This window comes from Petaurus breviceps, unplaced genomic scaffold (assembly GCF_028583685.1).
Source record: "Petaurus breviceps papuanus isolate PSGF00001 unplaced genomic scaffold, PetGlider_PUasm1.0 37, whole genome shotgun sequence".
NCBI classification, from domain to species: Eukaryota; Metazoa; Chordata; class Mammalia; order Diprotodontia; family Petauridae; genus Petaurus; species Petaurus breviceps.
Window position 1 is genome coordinate 18,946,405 of NW_027186296.1, and position 22,746 is coordinate 18,969,150.

The window sequence follows — 22,746 nt, forward strand, 5'->3', positions numbered from 1 at the left end:
AATTGCCTCCACGGCATGTCCCAAAAGTCTTAGCATAGTTTTAAGCTACTAAAGTATAAAACTACATTTTTGGACACCCTGTATTTAATTTAATATCAATAGATAGTCTAAAAATTGCAACTATTAGCACCCTCTGCCCTGGTCATTGAACAAGTATCTCATAATAACAATATCAACAGTTAATTTTTATAAACAAGACAAAAATGGTAGTTCTTCACACCCTCTGCTCCCTATTTACCAGTCTATCTCCATCAATACAGAAGTAGAAATGACAGAAGGCCATATTTTTTTTTCTTTATTTCATGGGTTGTCATGGCCAAAGATTTCATCATATAGTGGCTAACCTTTCATCATCAACCTGCAGCTGAATCAGTCTTTACCTTTTTAGCTAGGCTGGTCCCTTGACAGCCTAGTCTATCACCAGGACTATACTTGGTACCTTTTAAGCTTAATAGAACCTGCCAGAATCTGCAGTCTAGTGCATCATGGAAGAATCCAATGCAGCCTTACAGGAGAACCTATAATTAATTGCCTATGATAGCTATGTGATATTGCCTGGGATCTCAGAGCCTATTAAGGTGGGGAAGCTCTCCTAGCCTCAGAGCCCTTAGTTACTATAATACCCCTTCCACTACTCTTCTTTCCTCCAAAGGAGTTTCTAATGACAGGGTTATCTCGTAGTCTGGGGCCCTTCTATGATACCATTCCAGACTCTGTCCAGCGCTACCTCTCCTCTTATGGTGTCTCAATTTGGCAGAACCCATTTCGTGTTAGGGTCAGATCAGCTGTCTGACCTCTTCCTTCCTGCCCATAGGAATCCCTTACTCTTGCCTAGGGACTATAGCCAGTTGCATCCAGCCAGGGAAGAATCATTTTTATTTTAGACATTCTCCTCCTTTGGCTCCTTTTGCCATTTTCTTTTCTGTGGTCCAGATGCTTCTGGGGCTCTGGTTGATCTATTCAAAGAAGGCAAAAAAATTTTTTTAAATTTTTAAATGATGTTTGTGCCTCTGGTCACCACTTGTGAAACTTCACCTACAACCCTTCATGGCAAAGTGAGGGGTTGGCGGAGCAGGGTCCATTTGGAAAGATGCTTTTTCAGCTGAGGATAAAGCTGAAAAGATTTTTCCGGATTAGAGAAGAGTTGGATTAAAAGGAGCCCTTTGCAAAGTTTGTATTTTTAGTCCAATTTAGCTGTTATTTTTTTTTTAAATAAGGTTTTGGTTTCCTTAGTTTGCTGAATCAAAATAATATAATTAACAACTGAATATTCAATAAATGTTCACCTTTAAAAATTTTTAAATTAAATTCTCTGGATGTACACCCTAATGAAATGTGCTACACAAGCCTGTAATTTGGGAGAACAACAACTACATGGAAAATGGAAACAATTTTCCAGAATTTCTATAGCAATCTAATAGCATCATCAATAATAGTGAACCTACCACATTTGGACTCAACGCCTCAATGCTCAATGTGTTGTATGAGGAAATGAAAATGGTACTTAGGGTGAAATTGAGAAGTATGGTTGAAACAAACCAAGTACACACAAGAAAAAAAATTTATCTTGGAAGTGACATCAGTTTGTAATATGTTGAAGGACTGGGTTTTTTTTTAAATGGAAGATACCAAGTAATCAGAAAAAATTATAGTGTTGTTACAAAAAAAAGTTGAGAAAGACATTGGCAACTCTTCTGTCATGTGCCTTCTTCTCATCTCTTTAAAAGCTTTATGAGAATGAGCTACATACATACCCAGGGTAGCCTTGATCAAAATATGAGAAGGAAACACAGGCTTTTGTAGACAGTTTTCCATAGCAGATTGTATCTTGATAGTCACACAGATGACTGACAGATATAGAGAATACAAGGTCATTCTGTGTTTATTGATTGTCTAAAAAAAAGCATTTGACTTGGTATGATAACCTGAAGCCTAGAAAATTTTCTTCCAGCAAAGTGTCTACCATATATGTTCCAAGATTATGCAAAATTTTTGTTAAATGCAACCACAGAGATAATTGTCCTGTGATTATCAACATAAAAGAAGCAGTAAAACAGGGAAACTCCAAAGAGCCCAAACAGAAGCAGTCCTAAAGAGAGAGTGAGTTCTCCAGATGCCCATGTTTTTGGATGGCATAGATGTGACTGTACTTGACAGATTATGAAAGACAAGCCAAAAAGCTGCCAGAATTAATGGAAAGCTTACTGCATCAAACCCAGAGTACTTTAATGCTGCCCCTATGATATTCAAGACCATTCACAAGAGATCAACTTAACAACCAACAAAGAAAAAATGTTTGAAAAATGTCCATTTCTAAAACTATCATATACAGTTTGATGCAAAGTCTATTAGCACATTAATCTTGTATAGGTACTGGAGATGAGCAGTAAGCATGGCTTAGAATTGAATGGAGGAAAAGAATGATCTTTATCATATTTTAGCAATAATATTGTACTTTTAGCATTCCCAAACTGTTCCCTTTCTCTGTCTCTCTCTCTCTCTCTGTCTCTCTCTCTCTCACCCACCCACACACACACACACCTTTTCAACACTAGTGTTTCCTCCATGATGAGACATGGCTGCAAACCATGGAATCAACATCAGCCCCCCAAAAATCAAAATTATGGGTATGGTAAGGGCCAGTGGAGAGAGACATGGTATATGTAAGTACACTGCATTATATTAAGCATTATGACTTGGTTACAAGAAGTGTAACAAAATATATCATCCAGGAAATGAATAATTGGAAAAAGAGATGGGCCAGTCATTTAGGGGGCATGTGGGATAACAGAGGGTTAGTCCAAGTGATTCACAGGTACCTACAAAATGTCAAAAGAACCAAAGAAAGTCCTATAGTTCATTTGGGTATATCTTTTTATGAAAGATTTATGAAAGGACATGGACAAGAATTACAGAGGGTGATGTCAGTGGGTTAACATCAGTATCATTAAAAGGAATGCTTGTATCAGTGAAACTGTAGATCTCTTATAGTATGGAAATAATCACAAAATTCCCTCACACCCTATTTTGGGAAACCTTTTTTTCTCTATGTGAAAAAGACAGGGAGAGGGAGAATTATTTTAGCATATAAGTTCTGATTCGCTAATGTGCTTAGTTTCGGAGGAAAAGCCTCTGAAGGAAGATTCACAATGAGAGTTCCTCTGAGAATGCCTAACTATGCATATTTCATGTGAGTGAAAGAAACAGAAAGAGATCAATTTAGAAAATAAGTACAGATTGGTTCATTGAAAATTGATATTTGACTTGAAGCTGTGAATTTGTCCATCCATTCTGGAAAGCACTTTGAAATGGTGTAAGAAAGTCTCTAAGATAAGCCCCTTGACCCAGAGATCCCACTGCTAGGCATATACCCCACTAAGGTCAAAGCCCCCAAATTCCCAAAATATTCATATCAGTACTTTTTATGGTGGCAAAGGCAAAGGATATAGAGTAAAATGTTCATCAGTTGGAGAATGGTGAAATTTTTAAAATTTTTAAAAGAGAGAGTAATTCAGATTTTCTTTTCTTTCTTGGGTTAGGGACATAAGTGTCTTTAACCTAAGAAAAGGCAGACCAAACAGCTACAGCAACCTCAACTGGTTTTCACAGTTGGTACCTCAAACAACTGTCCAAACCCTTCTAGTCAAACTGGGTAACCTCAGGAAGATGAAGGAGACAGAGTATCAGAGGGAGACTATTTTCCTTTTAGGCAGTTTCAGTGGAGGTAATCTCACCACAGATTACCTCAGGGTTCAGAAATCAGATAAGAGGTCTAGTCTCCAGGATACTTTGAAGTCAGAGTCAGGTTTCCAAGCTTAGAGGAGGAAAATCTGAGGTCAGGAGTCAATAGGAGTTTGAGGAGTGGAAGAAACATAGCAACATTCAAAGACTGAAAAATAATATTTTAGGAGAAGTGGAGTGCTAATAGGTGGGAGAGAAATAGAGGCACTTGTGAAAGGAAAAAAGTTGTCCCCATACCCACATAGGGCTATACAACTTGGCAAGTTAGCGAACTCTTGGGTGGCTTATCTACTACTCCTGTGAATAGTATCTAACATAAAACTTTGTAGGGATAGAGAGGAGAGGCAGCCAAAGAGGGATAAGGGTCAGTTTGTTCTCCTTTCTTCCTACCCCCAGTCATGCTGCTGCTCCTTCCTGTGCCTCAATAGAATTTAACCTAACCTTTGGTCAGCCCCAATGAATTTCAAAGTACCTTTGGCTTTAAGCAAAGTGTAGCCTCACAGAAAGAACAGTTATGGAACTAATTAATGAACTTGGGTTCCTCAGGAACCCCAGCTCACTTCATGGTAGGAGAGAAGAGAAAAAAATTAATTTTTCTTGATTTTTCTTTTTCAGAATTTGGAAAGCTAGGGAGCATACATAGGGGTGAGGAAGGCATGAGACATAGATAAATATGGGTTTGAGTTAAACATTAATTTAAAAAACAGTGATATGAGACACAGCAAAGTTTAGTGGCCAGAGTATAGCAGGCATCAGAGTGAGAGACCCTCATTCAAATCCCACCTCAGTCACTGTCCTAAGTGACCTTAGGCAAATCACTTTTCTCTCTGACCTCAGTCTTTCTCATCTTTAAAGTGTGGCATTTGGACTAGAAGGCTTCAAAGGTCCTAGATTCTCATTCCATCCCTTTACTAGCTTTATGATCACAGGCAAATCACTTAATCTCCCCAGGCCTCAGTTTCCTCACCTGTAAAATGGGAATAAGATGACCAATAGTAACTTCCTAGAGATTCAGTGTCCCTGGGTAACTAACAGTATAAATTGAAAAACAGGTGCCAATTCACCTAATGAAAAAAAAAAATTGAAAAACAGGTGCCAAATTTCATGAGTAGAGGGAGTTTCATTGATGGGATTTCCCTACAACCAATGAAATCACAGGTCTGATTTTTAAAAAGAAAACCTACTTCACAGGGTTGTTGTGAGGTTCAAATGAGATAATATGTGTAAGGCACTTTGCAAACTTTAAAGCAATGTAGTCAGTTATTATTAAGTCAGTAATTTTCTTGAAACACCATTATGAGACATAGTGCTATTCAAACTTTATTGATCTTTTTTTTCAACTCTCTAAAGGTAGGGCAGGGATTATGAGTTTAATAAAAAGCTTCCTTCTTAACCTCTCTAAATCTTCTGCCTTGGAGCAGGCAAACTGACTGAGCTACTGATTAGATGTTTTTACATAGACTATAGATGCTAATGCATCTATCTTAGCAACCCTATGGATGATTTTGGACATTTTACCTACTTGACCCTCTGCTTGTCAGTTCCCAGACCATGTGGAAAAAGCCTTTGACCCTGAGCACTAAAGAGTCTGAAAAAGGAAGGTTCCCTGAAGCTAAATCCACACATCGCTGTCCTTCAGCACAAAAAGGAGTTGGGTTTGTTTTGTTTTGTTTTTTGTTCATGCTTCCCACTAAAAACTTCGCATACATTTTTACTTATTTATCTGTGTGCATGTTTTTCCACCAAATAGGCCAGTAAGCTGCCTGAGGCAGAAACTGTCTTGTATTTCTCTTTTGTATCCTTGGCACCAAGCATAGTGCCTTACACATAGTAGGGGATTAATACATTCTTGCTGACTTAAGAAGCTGAGAGCACAAGTCCCCAAAGTAAAACACCTGCCCGGACCATAGCAACACATGACCTATTTCTCTTTCTCTAAAATGTCACCTTAGGCTGAGTCAGGATGTTTCATGCCCATTCTCTGGACTCCTGATGCAAGTTAGTATGCAAAAGAAGATTCAAAATACCAATTCCCCTGCCTGGCAAATATGGGAAGAATCTCATATTAAATATGATTTTCGGATAATAAAGCCCTTACCAGAACTTTATCATAGATTGTATCTCTGACAGTGATGGCTATATTTTCTAAGTCATCTTCAATGATTTCATCTATCTCTGGAAAGAAGACAGACACTGTTTTCTGTACACATGGCATTTACCTCCACTTCTTTTTTTCCATCTTCTGAAAGCACACAGGCCTTCTTCAAAGTTTGTGGACACTGTAAAGTTTCCGTGGCAAACTTCTCTGGCAGCTGGGCAATCCAGGTGGGGTTAGTGAAGGGAGCTATCTCTGAGTCTGTTGGAAACAGGTTCTTCTAGGTTGGAAAAGTAACCTTGGTTTCTGCAGAGCTGGTGTGTTGTTGTCATGTCTAACTCTCTGCGACCCCATTTGGGGTTTTCATGGTAAAGATACTGGTTTGCCATTTCCTTCTCCAGTTCATTTTACAAATGAGGAAACTGAGGCAAACAAGGTTGTGACTTGCTCAGGGTCACACAGTTACTCAGTGCCTGAGGTCAGATTTTAACTCAGGTCTTCCTGACTCCAGGGCTGGTGCTCTGTCTACTGCAAAACTGTATTTTAACACTAATCCCAAGAGTTACTATACTGGAGAAAACTTTGTGGGCAAATAGCTCAGAATTTTGTCACTGAGAATGGCAACACATACCCCATTCCATTCTAACTTTCATTCATAATTAATTTATCATGGTGTTGCCATCCATGATAAATCTACTGTCCAAACCTTCTTAAAATGCCTGTACTGCCTCTTGGAAAAATTATTTCCCTAAATTCGTTATCAAGTAGTACCAATTTTTTCTCAGAGACTGCTTTTCAAGCTTTGAGGAGTACCTCCTCATTCTAATACTCTGAAATGTGATAAGCCTTTCTGGTTTATTCGTTCATTCAGTCAGTGGACATTGCTTAAGGCCCTGATGTTTTTGTAGATCACTGTATCACACATAGATCTTTTCTTTATGATGTTTACCATATTGGTATAGGCTTGGATCATAGACTTTTTGTTTGTTTTTTTTTGGTGGGGGGGGAAGGCAAGGCAATTGGGGTTAAGTGACTTTTGTCCAAGGTCAAACAGTCAGTGTCAAGTGTCTGAGGCTGGATTTGAACTCATATCCTTCTGACTCCAGGGCCAGTGCATCACCTGGCTGCCCTCGCCCCATCATAGCCTTTCTTAAACAGAGTAGAGTCCTCATTTTTAGTCTCTCCTTATATAACAGCACATCCATTCCCCTTTCACATCAATCAGGCAAGTTGGTGGAACCTATCTGTGATAAAGGGCAATGTCACTGAACATGTAAGCAAACATAATCCATCGGACAAAAGACAATCTTTGCCCTTCTGAATTCTCTCCAGCTCCATGTATTTGCTGATGCATAGTAACTGACATCATGTGCAGCTTGGAAAAACAGGTTATAGTTTTGTACATGACGAGGATAAGGCTTTTGTTTTTTTCTCTGGTTTCCAAACAGTTCAGGTGGTGTTGGTTAGAGTCACACAACTAGGAAATGTTAGGGAGAATTGGGCCTTCTACCCAAGCCCACTGATCCTCAAGTCAAGTGCCCTTCCCACTATGTCTCACTGTCTTGAGTTTAAGAATAGTAATCTCTTATTCTTTGGTGAAAACTGAGCTGAAAACAAATTAACTAAGTCTTTCTGCTGTCTCTTTTATCCCTTGAAATTTTGTAACATGGTTAAGTGGTCCTTATGATATCATATATTGTTATGTTATAATCAGCTGTTATTATCTTTTTTTTTTTTAAAGCAATCAGGGTTAAGTAACTTGCTCAAGGTTACATGGCCAGTTATTTCTGGGTGTGGTGCTAAATATCTGAGCCTGGATTTGATCCCCAGTGGAGCCAGTGCTCTTACTCGCTGAGCCACCTGGCTGCCCCTAAGCAATTGGGGTTAAGTAACTTGCTCAAGGTGTTTCTGGGTGGGTGCTAAGTGTCTGAGCCTGGATTTGATCCCCAGGTCATCCCGACACTGGAGCCGGTGTTCTTACTCACTGTGCTAGCTGGCCGCCCCCAGCTGTTATTACCTTGAAAAATGCTATTTTACCTACCTCTTTAATTTTTCTAGCTAGCTATAAGGAGTATGTATTCATTTTTCTGGGAAGGTTCAAGGTTTACTGTGCTTGAGACTGGTTGTTCAGTTATTTCAGTCACGTCCAACTCTTTGTGACCCCGTTGAGAGTTTTCTTGGCACAGATACTGGAATGGTTTGCCATTTCCTTCTTTAACTTATTTTACAGATGGGGAAACTGAGGCAAACAGGGTTAAATGACTTTCCCAGGGTTACAACTAGGAAATGCGTATCTGAGGCCAAATTTGAACTCAGGTCCTCCTGACTCTAGGCCCAGCACTCTATCCACTACACCACCTTAAGATTTAACATATTTATACTGAGCCTCAGTAAGGTATTATTTGTTTGTTTTTTCCCCCAAATAATCTCTAGGCTTTAGATGTCAGTGACTTTTTGACTCCTAACTATTTATCCTCCCAAAATTATCCCTGACTTTTGTCATAGCTCTCTTTTCTCTAATTGAATTTCCTTTATTTTTCCATCCTGCTGGAATGCTGAAATTTACTCTGCTGTGATTGATAATGCTTAAATAACTAATCTAGAGACACCTTCAGCATTGGCTCCTGTTTACTATTGAGAATCAAGTTTATTGTGTTTCCTTTGACTTGGCTTCTAAAACTGTATTAGGAAGCAGTTATTTGTCCTTTCCTAAAACATAGCTTTTATTCTGAGTTGTTCAGCCAGTGTAAATAATGGTAATCCTCCATTATTATAACCTGGCCTAATTCTGCAGCTTCCCAGTCTCATTTCATATACTGAGCTCAATCTCATCATCCTGATCCGGTAGTTACAGCATAGCCTTATTCACATCACATATTTTTATTACTTAAGTATGGAATTCTCAGGTGCAGAAGTTCCATAGAATGTCCCTAGTTTAGTAAATTATTTACATCATTTACATTAACATTTATTATTCCTTTCATATATAATACTTTACCCTCACTTCCTTATTTACTTGGTCCTAACTTACTTGACAGCTAAGTTGGCACAGTGGATAGAGTGTTAGGCCCAGAGTCAGGAAGATTCATTCTCCTGAGTTCAAATTGGGCCTCAGACACTTACTAGCTGTTTGATCCTGGGCAAGTCACTTAACTCTGTTTGCTTCGGTTTCCTCATCTATAAAATGAGCTGGAGAAGGAAATGGCAAAACTCTCCAGTATCTCTGCCAAGGAAACCCCAAATGGGATCACAAAGAGTCAGACATAATTGGAAATAACTCAACAACAAAAATTTTCCTATAGGGTTTACAGAATGACAGCCTATATAAACCAGTAGTCATCTTCCTTCCACTAACCCTTTTTCATTTTCTTTTTCACACTCCTAGTATTTGCACCAATGCAATTATACAAAATAATCACTTAAACAATACCTCTATGTTTTGTCACAAATTACATAGTTTTATTAACTATGATAAGAAATACAGTTTTATGGGTGACATTTCCCAATTAAATTTTATTCACAATGCATGAAAAATTGGAGAAACAAAGCATAAAAAAAAAAATCAGAAAGAGGGGCCCTGAGCTATCTCCTTGGGCTGTTGAGTCTTCTTCCCTCTGAGAATAGATTTGTTCATTGTATTAACATAATGCAAGGCAGCTAAGTATAGAAGCTACCTTTATATTGCAAGAACATAGCCAAAAGTCCAAATAGCAAATGTACAGTTGTAGATTGCAGGTTGACTTCTTAAATTAATCAACTATTTTTGGTCAGACTACAGAAAACTGAATTAGGGAGGCAGTGTGGTATAATGGATAGAGGATTAGCCTCAGACTCAGACAGAGCTAGTTTCAAGTCTGTGTGACCCTAGTCAAATCATTGAACTACTCAGTGCCCCAATCTCAATAACATTATATTCTTAGACTAGAATTTTGATTGCACTGATTTTTTCACCAAAGATTCCCTATCCCAATGAATGAAAAAGTATTCATTAAACACTTACTATAGTATATGCTGAGCATTGGCGATCCAAATACAAAATTGAGATGTCCCTGGCCTCAAGGAATTTATAATCTAACATGGGGAGACAGCACTTATGGGGAAGTGGTGTCTGTCAGGCATGTTTTGGTTTGGAAAGTCATGGGGATCAGGAGAAGAAACCTAGGGGAATAGATTGACACACTCCTTCCAGTAGCAATTAAAAAAGGAAAAGCATTTATTAAGTAAGCACTTACTGGATACAAGACACTGTGCTAAGCACTGAGATACAAATGGAAAAAGTAGATAGTCCCTGCTTTGAAGCAGCTCATATTTTATAAGTAGGAGGCAACATATAGAAGAGGTTTCAGCTGCAAGTCAGATGGAGAGACCCCATTGTCCTTAGAGCACAGTTTCTAAATGAATGGTAGTACATCTTGTTTACTGGCATTTCCATTGATAAAACCACATCCTTTCAACTATTTGAAGGTGCCAAGGACTTTGGTGGTAAGAACTTTCAAATCCCCAGGGGTTAATTTCAGTGGGGAAGGAACTAGTAGCCTGGGGGATCAAGAACAGCTCCAGGTGAGATTTGGTATTTGAGCTGAACTTTGAAGGAAGGCCTTATTAGAGGCTAAGGGGAGGAAGCAGTTCATTTCAGGCAAGGAAGAGATAATGTGTAATAAGTGCTGGGCAGGTGAAAAAGCAAAGAACTTGCAAAGATTTGTGTCTTAGTCCTTCAGTATTTCAACAATAGATCCATTGGACCATTAATGTCATGGATATGACATGTGGTAGAATAATTCAATATGACACAATCATAATATAATACCATTAGATTTAGAGCTAGAAGAAACTTTAAAGGTTTTGGGGTCTGAAATTGTGACTTGCCCAGGGTTACACAGCTAGTCTCTAAAGAGGGACCAGAACCCTGATCATCCTACTTCAAAATCTAGCACTCTACTCATTACACCATTCTGCCTACAATAGAAAAGAAAAGAAGTTACAATATTTATTTGATTGTGGATCCAGAGTTGAAAGGGGGTAAGGTGGAGGTAGTTATCTTTGGGGCAGTGAGGCAGAGAAGGGGAAGATGGCCAGTGAATAGTGGTCCATGAGAAGCACTTACCAGTCAGGGTGACAAAGAGCTAAGGGCAGAAGTTACAGAAATCAAAAAGTTACCACATGTCCAGTAAAAGGAAAAATCCTGTTCATAAACGTTAGTATCTCTTTCTGAGGGTCGCTGGATTTGTATGGTAGTAGTCATTTGTAAGCAACCTTTGCTTTTTTTTCTGCCATCTCAGATAAAACAGATTTTTTTCCCTCTTCTCCTTCAGGATTTTCTTTTCATTTGGGGGCTATACCCCTTTGTTGCAGTGGGACACCTGGGAATAACTAGATTGTTTTTTCAGAGCATTTTCAAATTTCCACTGGTTATAAAAATGAAAAATGTGCCAACCACATTTCTTCCCCTTGGCATTCATCCCTAGGTCTACTTGTTACTCTCTGTGAAGAATGCAAATTTCAACCAGCTTGGCCATCTGTTGTGTTTTTCGAACGCTAATATCCAGAGTCAGTAATCCACAAATAATGGACTCCTTGAATTAACTAGAAATATAGCCCATCCCTTATTTCAAGGTCATAATTGTATATATTGTTAATTTTTACATTTAGTAAAATTTAAATTGAGAGCAAAGCTACATAATAACCTCTTATGCTCATAAGACCTTCATTGACTAATTCATTTCTTTTTCTTACTTAATAAAGATCTACAAGCAGCGGTTGAAGAGGTGTTGCCAAGCCTGAAGAAAGATGATGTGTCTGTCTATTATCTGAGTAGAACTTCTACCACAGAGGGTGTTGACTCCTTCCTTGACAAACTGGATGAAACTTCTGATGAACCTATCCCAGAGTCTTGGAGGTCAAATGTCAGTTTTGCAACTCCTGCCCTGTACATCTATACTTCTGGGACCACAGGTAAATAAAGAACAATGGCGATCATAATGATAGCCACAAGTTCAGAAAGCAGCACACTTCTCCAGTGGGAGCTAAATATGGGATTAAGATGTTGGTTTTCTCCTTCATTGGAAAAGCCGATGAGACAATGAATGCTTTGCCTGTAACAGATCTTATTTCATAACCTGATCCCATTTAGGCTCCTACAAGAGAAAAGCTTGTTTCACATATGCCACATATTTCATTACCCTCCCTGGAATGGTACAGATTAAGAGTTAGCTGATGACTATAAAAATATTTATTTTTTGAATCAAAAGATGATGAATGACATCAGTTATGGAGTAAATTAATCGTTGGAAGGGTTTTTTGTTATTTTATTTTAATGACTATACAGATCCTACATCCAGAATAAGAATAAATAATAATGTAGACAAACAAAATAATAGTAAAAATAGAAGAACTTGGGCTAGATTCAAAAAAATTATACTAAAAAAAGTTCCTTGGTTTAAGGTTGTAAAATCACCCCCTAAAATAATGAGAGCTCAATACTCTATCTTCTAAATTTAGACATTTCTTTCTTTTTTTCCTGCCTACTGGCAGCGTTAGAGTTGCCCTGGACCCTCAGGCAACTTTGGAAAACTCTGAGAATGGGGCCATCTTTGTGGGGATTTAGGACCTGGGATAAATTACACTGTGTAATTTAATTTATCCCATCCCCCACCACTCAAAACCATTCATCTTAGAATTTTCTTAGGCAGTCAGAGAGTAGAGCAAGAAGTGGCAGGCTTTCTGAGCCTGTCCTGATCCAGACTCATATCTAAGACTGGTCCTGGGTCCATAGAATATTTTAGAGACTTTTGATCCTTACTCCTGTTCCTACAGGATTCATGGTATAAGCCAGGTCACTTCTGCCAGCCATGGACCCTAAGAAGCTTTCTTAGGTGGGCAGCAAAGGAAAGGGCTTCAGAAAATTTGGTGCCTTCTTAAGGACAAAATTCTATTTTTTTATATCCATTCAGAGCTATTTCCTATTTCTGGACCCATCCCTACACTCATACTAATGTTGGCAACTCGTCATATCTGCAAAATGTTTGCTCTAGTAAAATTTTCTCTAAAACAGAGCTTCTTAACCTGGAGTCCAGAAACCTTTCAAGAGGTCCATGAACTTGGATAAAATTATATCTTTATTTTCACTAACCTTTCACTAAAATTTATCATTTCCTTCAATTGTGAATTTTTTTTTTGGAGGGGGGAAGGCAAGGCAATTGAGGTTAAGTGACTTGCCCAAGGTCACACAGCTCATGTGTCAAGTGTCTGAGGCCAGATTTGAACTCAGGTCCTTCTGACTCCAGGGTCAGTGCTCTATTCACTGTGCCACCTAGCTGCCCCCAATTGTGAATTTTTAAAAAATCATTTTTCTGGGAAGAGTTCCATAGGCTTCACTACACTGTCAAAGGGATCCAGAACACACACAAATAAGTTAACAACCCTCAGCCCAGTGTCATAATAAGACTGGATCAGTTGTACTTCTTGTTGGATTGTTATAATTTCAGTCTGCCTCAGTTTCTTCAAAATAAGGATGATAATAGCACCTACCTTCCAGGGTTGTTGTGAAGATAAAATGAGATATTTGTAAAGCGCTTAGAACAGTGCCTGGCACATAGTGGGTGACTAATAAATGCTTGTTGCCCTTCCCCTTGCCCCCAAAGGGGGATCAGAGTATTTTTTTGGAGGGGAGAAGGCAAGGCAAGGCAATTGGAGTTAAGTGACTTGTCCAAGGTCACACAGCTAGATATGTGCCAAGTGTGTGAGGCCAGATTTGAACTCAGGTCCTCCTGACTCCAGGGCCAGTGCTCTATTCACTGCACCACCTAGCTGCCCCAGAATATTTGAACTAGTCAATTTAATAATTTTATTATTGATCAAATATATTGTTTGCTTCTGAATGTTTTAAATTATCAAATGGTTTTGTATTACATAGATAGCCTACTATATATGTTTTTCCATATGTATTTTTCCATGCATATTTACTAACATATATGTAGAAGGAGTATAATGTAATGGATAGATGATAAGCTTGGAGTTATGGAGACCTATATTCAAATCCTACCCTTATTTGTTTACTAACTGTGTGACCCTGGGCAAGTCACTTAACCTCTATATTAGCACAGTACCAGGAACATAGGAGGCATTTAATAAATGTCTATTGACTAACTGACAATATGTCTCAGGTAACTCCCTAAGACTTATCCACTACCAATTGACAAGCACTTATCTGCTAGGCAGTGTGTGCTAGGCACTCTCTTAGGAGTTGGGAATCCCAAGACAAAAATGAAACAGTCCTTCCCCAAGGAGTTCTCTGTACATTCTGTAGGGGGAGATATCATGTACTCTCAAGTAAATAAAATAAATGCAAGGTAATTTCAATAGGGAAGCACTAGCAATTGGGAGAGGAAGGAATCAAGAAAGACTTCCTATAGGAGTTAGTGTTTGAGATAAATTCTGAAGGAAGCTAGAAATTCTAAGAGACAGAGGTGAGAAGAGTATTCATTCCAGGGATGGGACAGTCTGTACCAAGTGCCAGACAAGTTGGTACTCTGATAAAATTACAGCTCTTTCAAATATTTGTGCCTTCTTACTTTACTGTCTCTACAATGGATCCATGGTTTCATGAATGTAGGCACTCTCTCTAGTGGTGCAGAGTGCAATCCATCTACATCTACATCTTCTTACCCTGTTTATTTAACCCCCATCTATATCCTCCCATAAATTCACTACCCAATGCACAATGCAGCCTTTCTTTAGATTTTCTGATGCTGTATGGATACCATTTCAGCTTTCAGGTTCCCAGTAGATGATTGACCACCTCCATTTCCTAGAAAATGTATTTTATCCCATTTCTTGTACACAAGTCAATGTGTGTTGCAAGCTTTTTTTGAGAGACAGTGGTATTCTTGTGATTTGCAGCCATGAAACATCACAAGTAGCAGTCTATAAAGCTAACTAAAACACGTAGAGAATACAAGACCCTAATGTGATTTTGTTTGTTTACTATTTTTTAAATTGATATTAATAGAGAAAAATGTAACTTTCCAGGCTTTCCTCCAAGTTGTCACCTATACGTGTAAGTTCCTCAAAAGCAGGGACGACTCTGTTTTTCTTTGTGTTGCCAATATGTAGGGCAGTGTCTGGCACAATCAGTGCTTGATAACAGTTATTGAATTGTTGTTATTCCTCCTTCATTTTCAAAGAGGACCGATGGCATCATGCTTATGAGTGATGTCTTGATTTGTGCCTCAAAATATTATTGAAGGGGGCAGCTAGGTAGAGCAGTGAATAGAGCACCGGCCCTGGAGTCAGGAGGACCTGAGTTCAAATTCGACCTCAGACCCTTAACACTTACTAGCCATGTGACCTTGGGCAAGTCATTTAACCCCAATTACCTTGCCTTCTCCCCACCAAAAAAAATATTATTCAAAAAAATTTTGAATTGGATTGAAGAGCCCTTGACAGCTACAACAACCAAATGAATATTGGCAAAAGTTGAAGGATTTGAGGGCAAAAGGTCTAAAATAAAGCACAGTGTAGAGCTGAAGTCAGTAACTTATAGGGTGAAAACCATGAAGACAAGAAAGTAAGGTCAGAACAAGGGTCATTAACCAGGAGTACAGGGAGAGATGGAGGGAGTCTGTGGTGAGACAAAATATAGATTTGGGTGACATGAGACAGAAAATAAAATATGGGAAATTATGATCAGAATTATAAATTCAGAGTTCTAAAATTATGAAGGTGATGCAGTTAGCAGCGATGATGTATCTGCAACATGACCAATCTTGTGAGTGGCTGAGGTGAAGTCACAGGTAAAGGTCATAGGCAGTTAGATGGTACAGTGAATGATAGCACATTGGACCTGGAGACCAGAAGACCTGAGTTCAAATTTAACATCAGATACTTATAGCTGTGTGGTCCTGGGCAAGTCATTTAACTTCTGTCTGCCTCAGTTTCTTCAAAATAAAGCTGATAATAACACCTACCTCCCAGGGCTGTTGTGAAAATAAAATGAGATCATATTTGTAAAGCACTTAGAACATTGCATGACACATAGTAGGTGCTTAATGAATGCTTGTTTCCTTCTTTCTTCTCCCCCCCCATAGGAAACTGAAGCACTAGGATGCTAGTGTGTTTGAAGGTTCACCAACATTTATATTGAAGTTCCCAAGTATATAGAAAGGGATTAGTTGGAGTGAGAAAGATTATGAACCAGGTATTAAACTCTTCAAGAAAGGAGAAAAGGGGGGAAGCTAGGTGTAGCAGCAAGCACCCCAGTGTCCCTACAGTGGCTGCCAACACAGGTTCTTGGATCAGCTTTGATAAAGAAAAGCAACTCAAAATGGGTTAACAAGCTTACTTTAATCAGTCAAACATCTATCGTTTACCTCGTTCGGGGAAAAAGGTCAGCACCCCGAACTTCAGAATATACAGGCAGAATTATCAAGATGGAAACAGATCAAGTAGACAGCTTTCCATACTGTCCAACCATTACATCCATACCAAATCAACATCTGGGTTTTTCAAAGCCGGGGGGCTCTCAACAACGGCTTCCCAAAGTCTCATCTGATCAAATCACAGAACTCTTCTCAAAGTGAGCCCCAAATCAAAGCCTCAAATCAGGGTTTATATAGCCTTCTCCTGGCTCAGAGAATGTAACAACCTTCTGGACCCACTGGCCAATCAAAAAGTATCTACTGAAAAACAAGCCTCCCACCCCAGGCTCCAGGTACACTTTAGCCTAGGGGCAGGGAAGACCTTAAAAATTTACATTCCCATTACACTAGATAGTGAATAGAGCACTGGCCATGGAGTCAGTGGGATGAGATTTCAAATGTGGCCTCAGACACTTACTAGCTGTGTGACCCTGAGCAAGTTACTTAACCCCATTGCCAAAAGAAAGGAAAGGAGGAAAGGCTATCTTGAAGCCAGGAGATCACAGATGTAGATGGGTGGAGCAAGCTCTTATAAAAAGAGAAGTTGCTGAATTATGGTGGCAGAGGGAGGGAATGGGAATGGCAGCTGGCAACAAGAAGTATGTCACCTCCTCTTCCTGGTTTAGGGGATCAGGCAACATGGGAGAAAACAGTCAGCACTGCAGAGTGAGAATAGCCAAAGATACAGTATTTCCCAGAGGGAATCAGGTTTCTGTGAATACTAGAAGGTTGAAGGAGAAAAAAAAGAAAATATTGAGGATGAAGAGAAGTTTGTTAACCATCAAGCACCAACCAGTTCTTCGGGGAACAATAGAAGGAAGGAGAAAAGGGACTAGATTGAAGAAAGATTGAGTTGAATGAGGATAAGTATGAAATGAAGAAGGTCAGTAGATAGACAGATACATGAGTTACACTAAGGTGAGACAGTTGACTCTACCAGGAAGGATGTAAACTTTGAGTTATTTTTGAAGTACATTTTGTTCCCAAACTACAAACCCAAACCTAAACAGGAATTCCCCTCCCCTCCACACACACACAATGTCCCTAATGACTTACTCATTCAGCCTCTACTCCACAAAAGTTTGTATGTAAGTTGTTTTCCCATAAAAACTGGTAAGGTTTCATGTATCTGAAATGTCACATTGTACTATGGAGCCCAACCGCCCTATGTGAACAAAGTTCTATTGGAAAATGTATTTTCTACTAATTAGAGCTCTAGTTTGGAACTCTGTCTCCCCCACTACTCCCTCCATCCGTAAACCATGGCTCTATGGGAATAAGGAGTTAATTCAGCAGGGTCTACTTCAACCCACAAAGCCCTTTCCTTCTCCTAGACTGGCTCCTCAGTCTTATCATTTTCTCTTCCCTTTCTTTTCTGGTTCATAGAGTTGGGTCTTATTATTTCCTTTTCCTGAGGATAAATTTGTGGTTTAAGAAACTCCCTGCCCCACCTCCTTCTGCCCACTTGCCTTCTCTTTGCTCACCCAGACATTGTATGGAAAATTGCAGGCAGGTGCACAAGAGACTGAATTTCAGTGCAAAATCTAACAGAATCTTAGCTTTGAATCTCACAGGTCATACAGTCCAACCTATCCCCAAACGGGAATTTCCCTCCCCTCCTTAACAAGTGTTTGTTCAGCCTCTCCTGAAAGTCTTCCAGGAAGGTGGTGGCTAGGGAAGAACTCACTCTTTCCTGTGATGGCCCATTTGTCTTTGGGTCATCTTTGATTGTCAGAGCTTCCTTTAGAAGGTGGTATTTGAGCTGTATCTTAAGAGACTTTATGAGGCAGAGGTGAGAAGGGAGAGCATCCTGGGGTAAGCCAGTGGTGAGGCACAGAGATGGAGTGTTGTTTGTGTGTGAGGAAAAGAGAAGATGGTCTGGCTGAACTGAAGAGTGTGGGAGGGGAGTAAAGTCCACTGAGGCTGGAAAGAAAAACTAAGCAGTAGAATTTATATTTGATTCTAGAGGCCATAGGATTACACTGGAGTTGACTGAATACAGACATGGTGAGTCTGAGGTGTTTCTGGCTCACCTAGTTTGAAATATCCAGTAGAAAACTGGTGATGCAGTATTGTGTCTCATGGGAAAGAGTAGGCCTGGAAATCATGGTCATAGAGATGATAATTAAACACATAGGAATTGATGAGGTCACTGAGACCATAGAGAAAAGCAGGGGGTCAAGAGCCTTAGGAATACTCGCTAGTAGTAGATATGATTTGGATGATTAATCAGCAAAGGAAACTGAGAAGAAGCAGTCAAACAAGTGGAGGAGAACCGGAAGAGAGAAGAGACATAAAAACCAAGAGAGGAGGCAGTGTCCAAGAGAAAACTGTGGGTCATTAGTATTAAATGCTGCAGATAGGTTGAGAAGGGGGCAGCTAAGTGGCTGTACATAGAGTACTGGTTCTAGAGTCAGGAAGACTCATCTTTCTGAGCTCAAATATGGCCTCAAGCACTTAATAGCTGTGTGACCCTGGGCGAGTCATTTAACCCTGTTTGCCTCAGTTTCCTCATCTATAAAATGAGCGGGAGAAGGAAATGGCAAACCACTCCATTATCTTTGCCAAGAAAACTTGAGATGGGGTCACAGAGAGTCAGACATGACTGAAACAATTAAACAACAACAAGATTGAGAAGGATGAGAAATGAGAAAAAAAACATCAGACTGGGCAATTAATAGCTTTTTGGTAACTTTGATGGGATAGCCTGATGAAGGTTTTTGAAGAATGGAAGACTTGGGGATGTCTGCCAAGTCTTCTAAAGTGTAGATCTTACTGCACTTGCTATCTCCTTTACCCTTTGCCTGCTTCCCACGTGCCCGTTACCTCCAGGATCAAATATAAACTCTTCTGTTTAGTATTTTATAACTCTTTATAATCTGGTCCTTTCCTACTTTCTGATTTTCTTGCACTGAGGTCACATTTGAACTCAGTTCTTCCTGACTCCAGGTCTAGCCCTCTAACCAGTGCACCACCTAGTTGCTCTCAATGTATTATAATGAAGATCAAATGAGATACACTATAGAATGTACTTTGCAAACATTAAAATGCTATATAAACATCATCTGTTATTACGTGCACTGGGAGGAGGTATCCTCATAGGATTGTTATGAGGAAAGTGTTTTACAAATCTTAAAGTACTATATATGAATTATGATGATATGTTTGCAGATGTGTTCCCTCAGCCTATTCAGTCTTTTTGTTGTGTCTTTACAAAGGTCTCCCCAAAGCTGCAGTGATCACTCATCGGCGCCTGTGGTATGCCACCGGCCTTGTCCATGCAACCAATGTCACTTCAGAGGACGTAATCTACATTTGTCTGCCCTTGTATCACAGTGCTGCCCTCTTGATTGGATTACATGGATGCATTTCAAAAGGTAAGCTTGTCCTTTTCATCATGGGTTCATTCAACACCTACACCTCAAAAGAACTGGCATAGACAGCGCCAGGGCCACCCTTTGTGCCGGCTGGGTCCGGGCGCCAGGGCCACCCCGGGGGGAGGGGGCGCGGGCCGGCCTCCCCTCCCCCGCCCAACGGGGAACCGCCCCCCCCCCCCCCGGGGGGGGGGGGGGGGGGGATCGCTTTGTCTTCACGGAGGTTAAAGGGAGTGGAGGGGGGGAGGGGTACCGCGGCCGTTCTGGTGGGAGGGGGTCGGAGCCCCCGGCCTCTAAGGTAGGGCTCCGGGAACTGCGCACCCCCTCCCCGAGGCCCCCGGGTGTGGGAGGGGGGCTTTGGCGGGTCTTGCCCTTCGTTCACCCCCACACGCCCCCCTCTACCTGCCTCGTCCTCACCCACCGCCCAGCCCGCTTGCATCTGGGTCCCCAGCCTTGGCACCGTGCTGGCGGGGGCCTGGAAGCCCTGGCTTGTTGTCATGGGGGGCGGGGGTCGTGAGTGTTGTGCGCCCCTTCCCCTGTCCGCCCCCTCTCCCCGGGACTCTTCTTTGACACCTAGGTCCAGTCCAGCAAGTCCTCCAGTGCCTCCTGTTTGCAGAGCACCCCTTTGTCAGCTTTCTAGGGTGTTTGGGTTTGCCTTTTATTCCTTTAAGTGAGCTGCCAGCTGCAGCATTTCCTGCTAGGAACACCTAGAAGATTGTTCCAGTCACTTGTGTAGATCACAGATGAGCTCATTTATGCCTGTGTTAAAGATGGATGGAGATACTTCGACCACACATGCATCGCAATTAGCAATTTCAGACTACATTGGTAGCAGCCACTATGTGATACAACCTCATGATGATACAGAAGACAGCATGAATGATCACGAAGACACAAATGGTTCCAAAGAGATCTTTCGAGAACAGGACATCTATCTTCCCATCACCAGCGTTGCAAGGATAATGAAGAATGCCATACCTCAGACAGGGAAGATTGCTAAGGATGCTAAGGAGTGTGTGCAAGAGTGTGTGAGTGAATTCATCAGCTTTATCACATCTGAAGCCAGTGAAAGGTGTCACCAGGAAAAGCGGAAAACCATCAATGGAGAAGACATTCTGTTCGCAATGTCAACTTTGGGTTTTGACAGTTATGTGGAACCTTTGAAGCTTTACCTTCAGAAATTCAGAGAGGCAATAAAAGGAGAGAAGGGCATTGGAGGAGCAGTCACGACCACAGATGGACTGAGTGAGGAGCTCACTGAAGAAGCTTTCACTAATCAGTTACCAGCCGGTTTAATAACCACAGATGGCCAACAACAAAATGTTATGGTTTATACAACATCATATCAACAGATTTCTGGTGTTCAACAGATCCAGTTCTCATGATTTTAAGAAAAGTTGGAACTGCAAATATAAAAAGATGGGAGAGAAGTGGACCGTTCTGAAGCAGAGACATCACACACACACACACACACACACACACACAAAATACCTTGGGGAAGAGAAATGTCTCTTTGTATATTAAATAGTTGTAATGTAGCTTCCCTGATGCTTGACTAATTGAGATGTGAATTCCAATTGGAGAATCTTTTTTCATGAAAGATTTCAATGAAAAAAATTTGTATTTTAAAGGTATTAAAATATTTTTGTTTTGTACAAAAAAAGAACTGGCATAAAAGGGTTTGCGGCTTAATGGGAAGATTACAGAGTCAAGGGTCAGATCATAAATCATAAAAAAGTTATTCTCAAAGGGTGTGCTGTGAGTTTCACTTAAGTGTGCCTGGGAAAATCCACCACACACGCCAAGACATCCATCTACATCCCCAACTGCAGTTTTCCAGTCATTTTTTCCTCTAGATTGGTGTTGAGGTAGTCACAATAATGACTAACCACAGAGATTCAAAGCTACCTTCTATGTTTCAAGTTCTAAGGAAATAAAGAAAGTGACAAAGTAGAAAACAGGCAAGGAAAGGTCTAGGAAAGTGAGGGGCATGGAGACCTAGCTGCCCAGATACTTTTATTTATACCAGCTTAAAGATTCAATGTGCCAGAATTCCTCATGGCAGAAAATACTGTGTTGAGGGCAAGAAAGAATTTGAGAACCACCATCATAAAGATTTAGAATTGGAAGGGATGATAGAAATCGTCTAATCTCACCTCCCCATTTTACAAAGGAGGAAACCAAGGCACAGAAATTTTATCAGTATTGTTAAACAGTGACTTCCAGCTCGATGTTCTTGGTTTGAGCCCTAGTTCTGCTGCTTATTAGATATGTGACCTTGTGGCAAGTCCCTTTACCTTTCTAATGTTCAGTTCACGTATCTATAAATTGGGGGACAGTGGTACATGTTACTTACATCATAGGGTTATTGAGGGAAAGAGCTTTGTAAGCTGTATGGTTCTTCATAATCCTTGAACTCCTGGTACTGGCATTGTCCCCCATTGTCTCTTTTTTTTTTTTTTTAAAGCAATTGGGGTTAAGTAACTTGCTCAAGGTTACACGGCCAGTTATTATTTCTGGGTGTGGTGCTGAGTATCTGAGCCCGGATTTGATCCAGGTCATCCCGACACTGGAGCCGGTGCTCTTACTCGCTGTGCTACCTGGCCACCCCCCCCATGGTCTCTTACGGGAGAAAGTGGCTAATAAAGTCTTATGCCCCCTCCTGAAACAGAAATAAAGGGTTCTCAGTGTTTCCTATCCTCCTATTTGTAGTATTGTTGTTATTCAGCTATTCCTGACTCTCTGTGATCCCATTTGGTGGTTTTCTTGACAGAGACACAGAGTGTTTTGCTATTTCCTTTTCCAGTTCATTTTACAAATGAGTAAACTGAGGCAAACAAGGTTAAATGACTTGCCCAGGATCACACAGCTAGTAAGTATCTGAGGCCATGATTCAGGTCCTCTTGACTTCAAAGCCACCATTCTCTACGCCATGCTTCCTAGCTGCCCTGGTTTTAATATATAGTTCCTTAGAACATCTTAAGAGAATTACATCTTGTATTAAGGTGGAAGCTGCTCTGGAATGCTTTAGGGCCCTGTCCATGTTTAAAAACAATTTATAGACCCCAGAGCCTATTACATAACCATTTCCAGACCCTTTAATTATTCCTCATTCACATCA

At 40.4% G+C, this 22,746-nt stretch overlaps 1 protein-coding gene and 1 pseudogene across 1 annotated transcript in view; both read left to right on the top strand.

Moving 5' to 3' along the window:
* SLC27A2 (solute carrier family 27 member 2) overlaps nucleotides 1-22,746 on the top strand; it is a 67,988-nt gene that overhangs the window by 8,028 nt on the left and 37,214 nt on the right. The window contains exons 2-3 of the mRNA XM_069098033.1: nucleotides 11,579-11,788; nucleotides 19,470-19,628. Coding sequence (XP_068954134.1) covers nucleotides 11,579-11,788; nucleotides 19,470-19,628 — 369 coding nt within the window. The remainder of the gene's footprint in view (nucleotides 1-11,578; nucleotides 11,789-19,469; nucleotides 19,629-22,746) is intronic.
* LOC138168491 (nuclear transcription factor Y subunit beta pseudogene) lies at nucleotides 20,210-21,291 on the top strand (annotated as a pseudogene).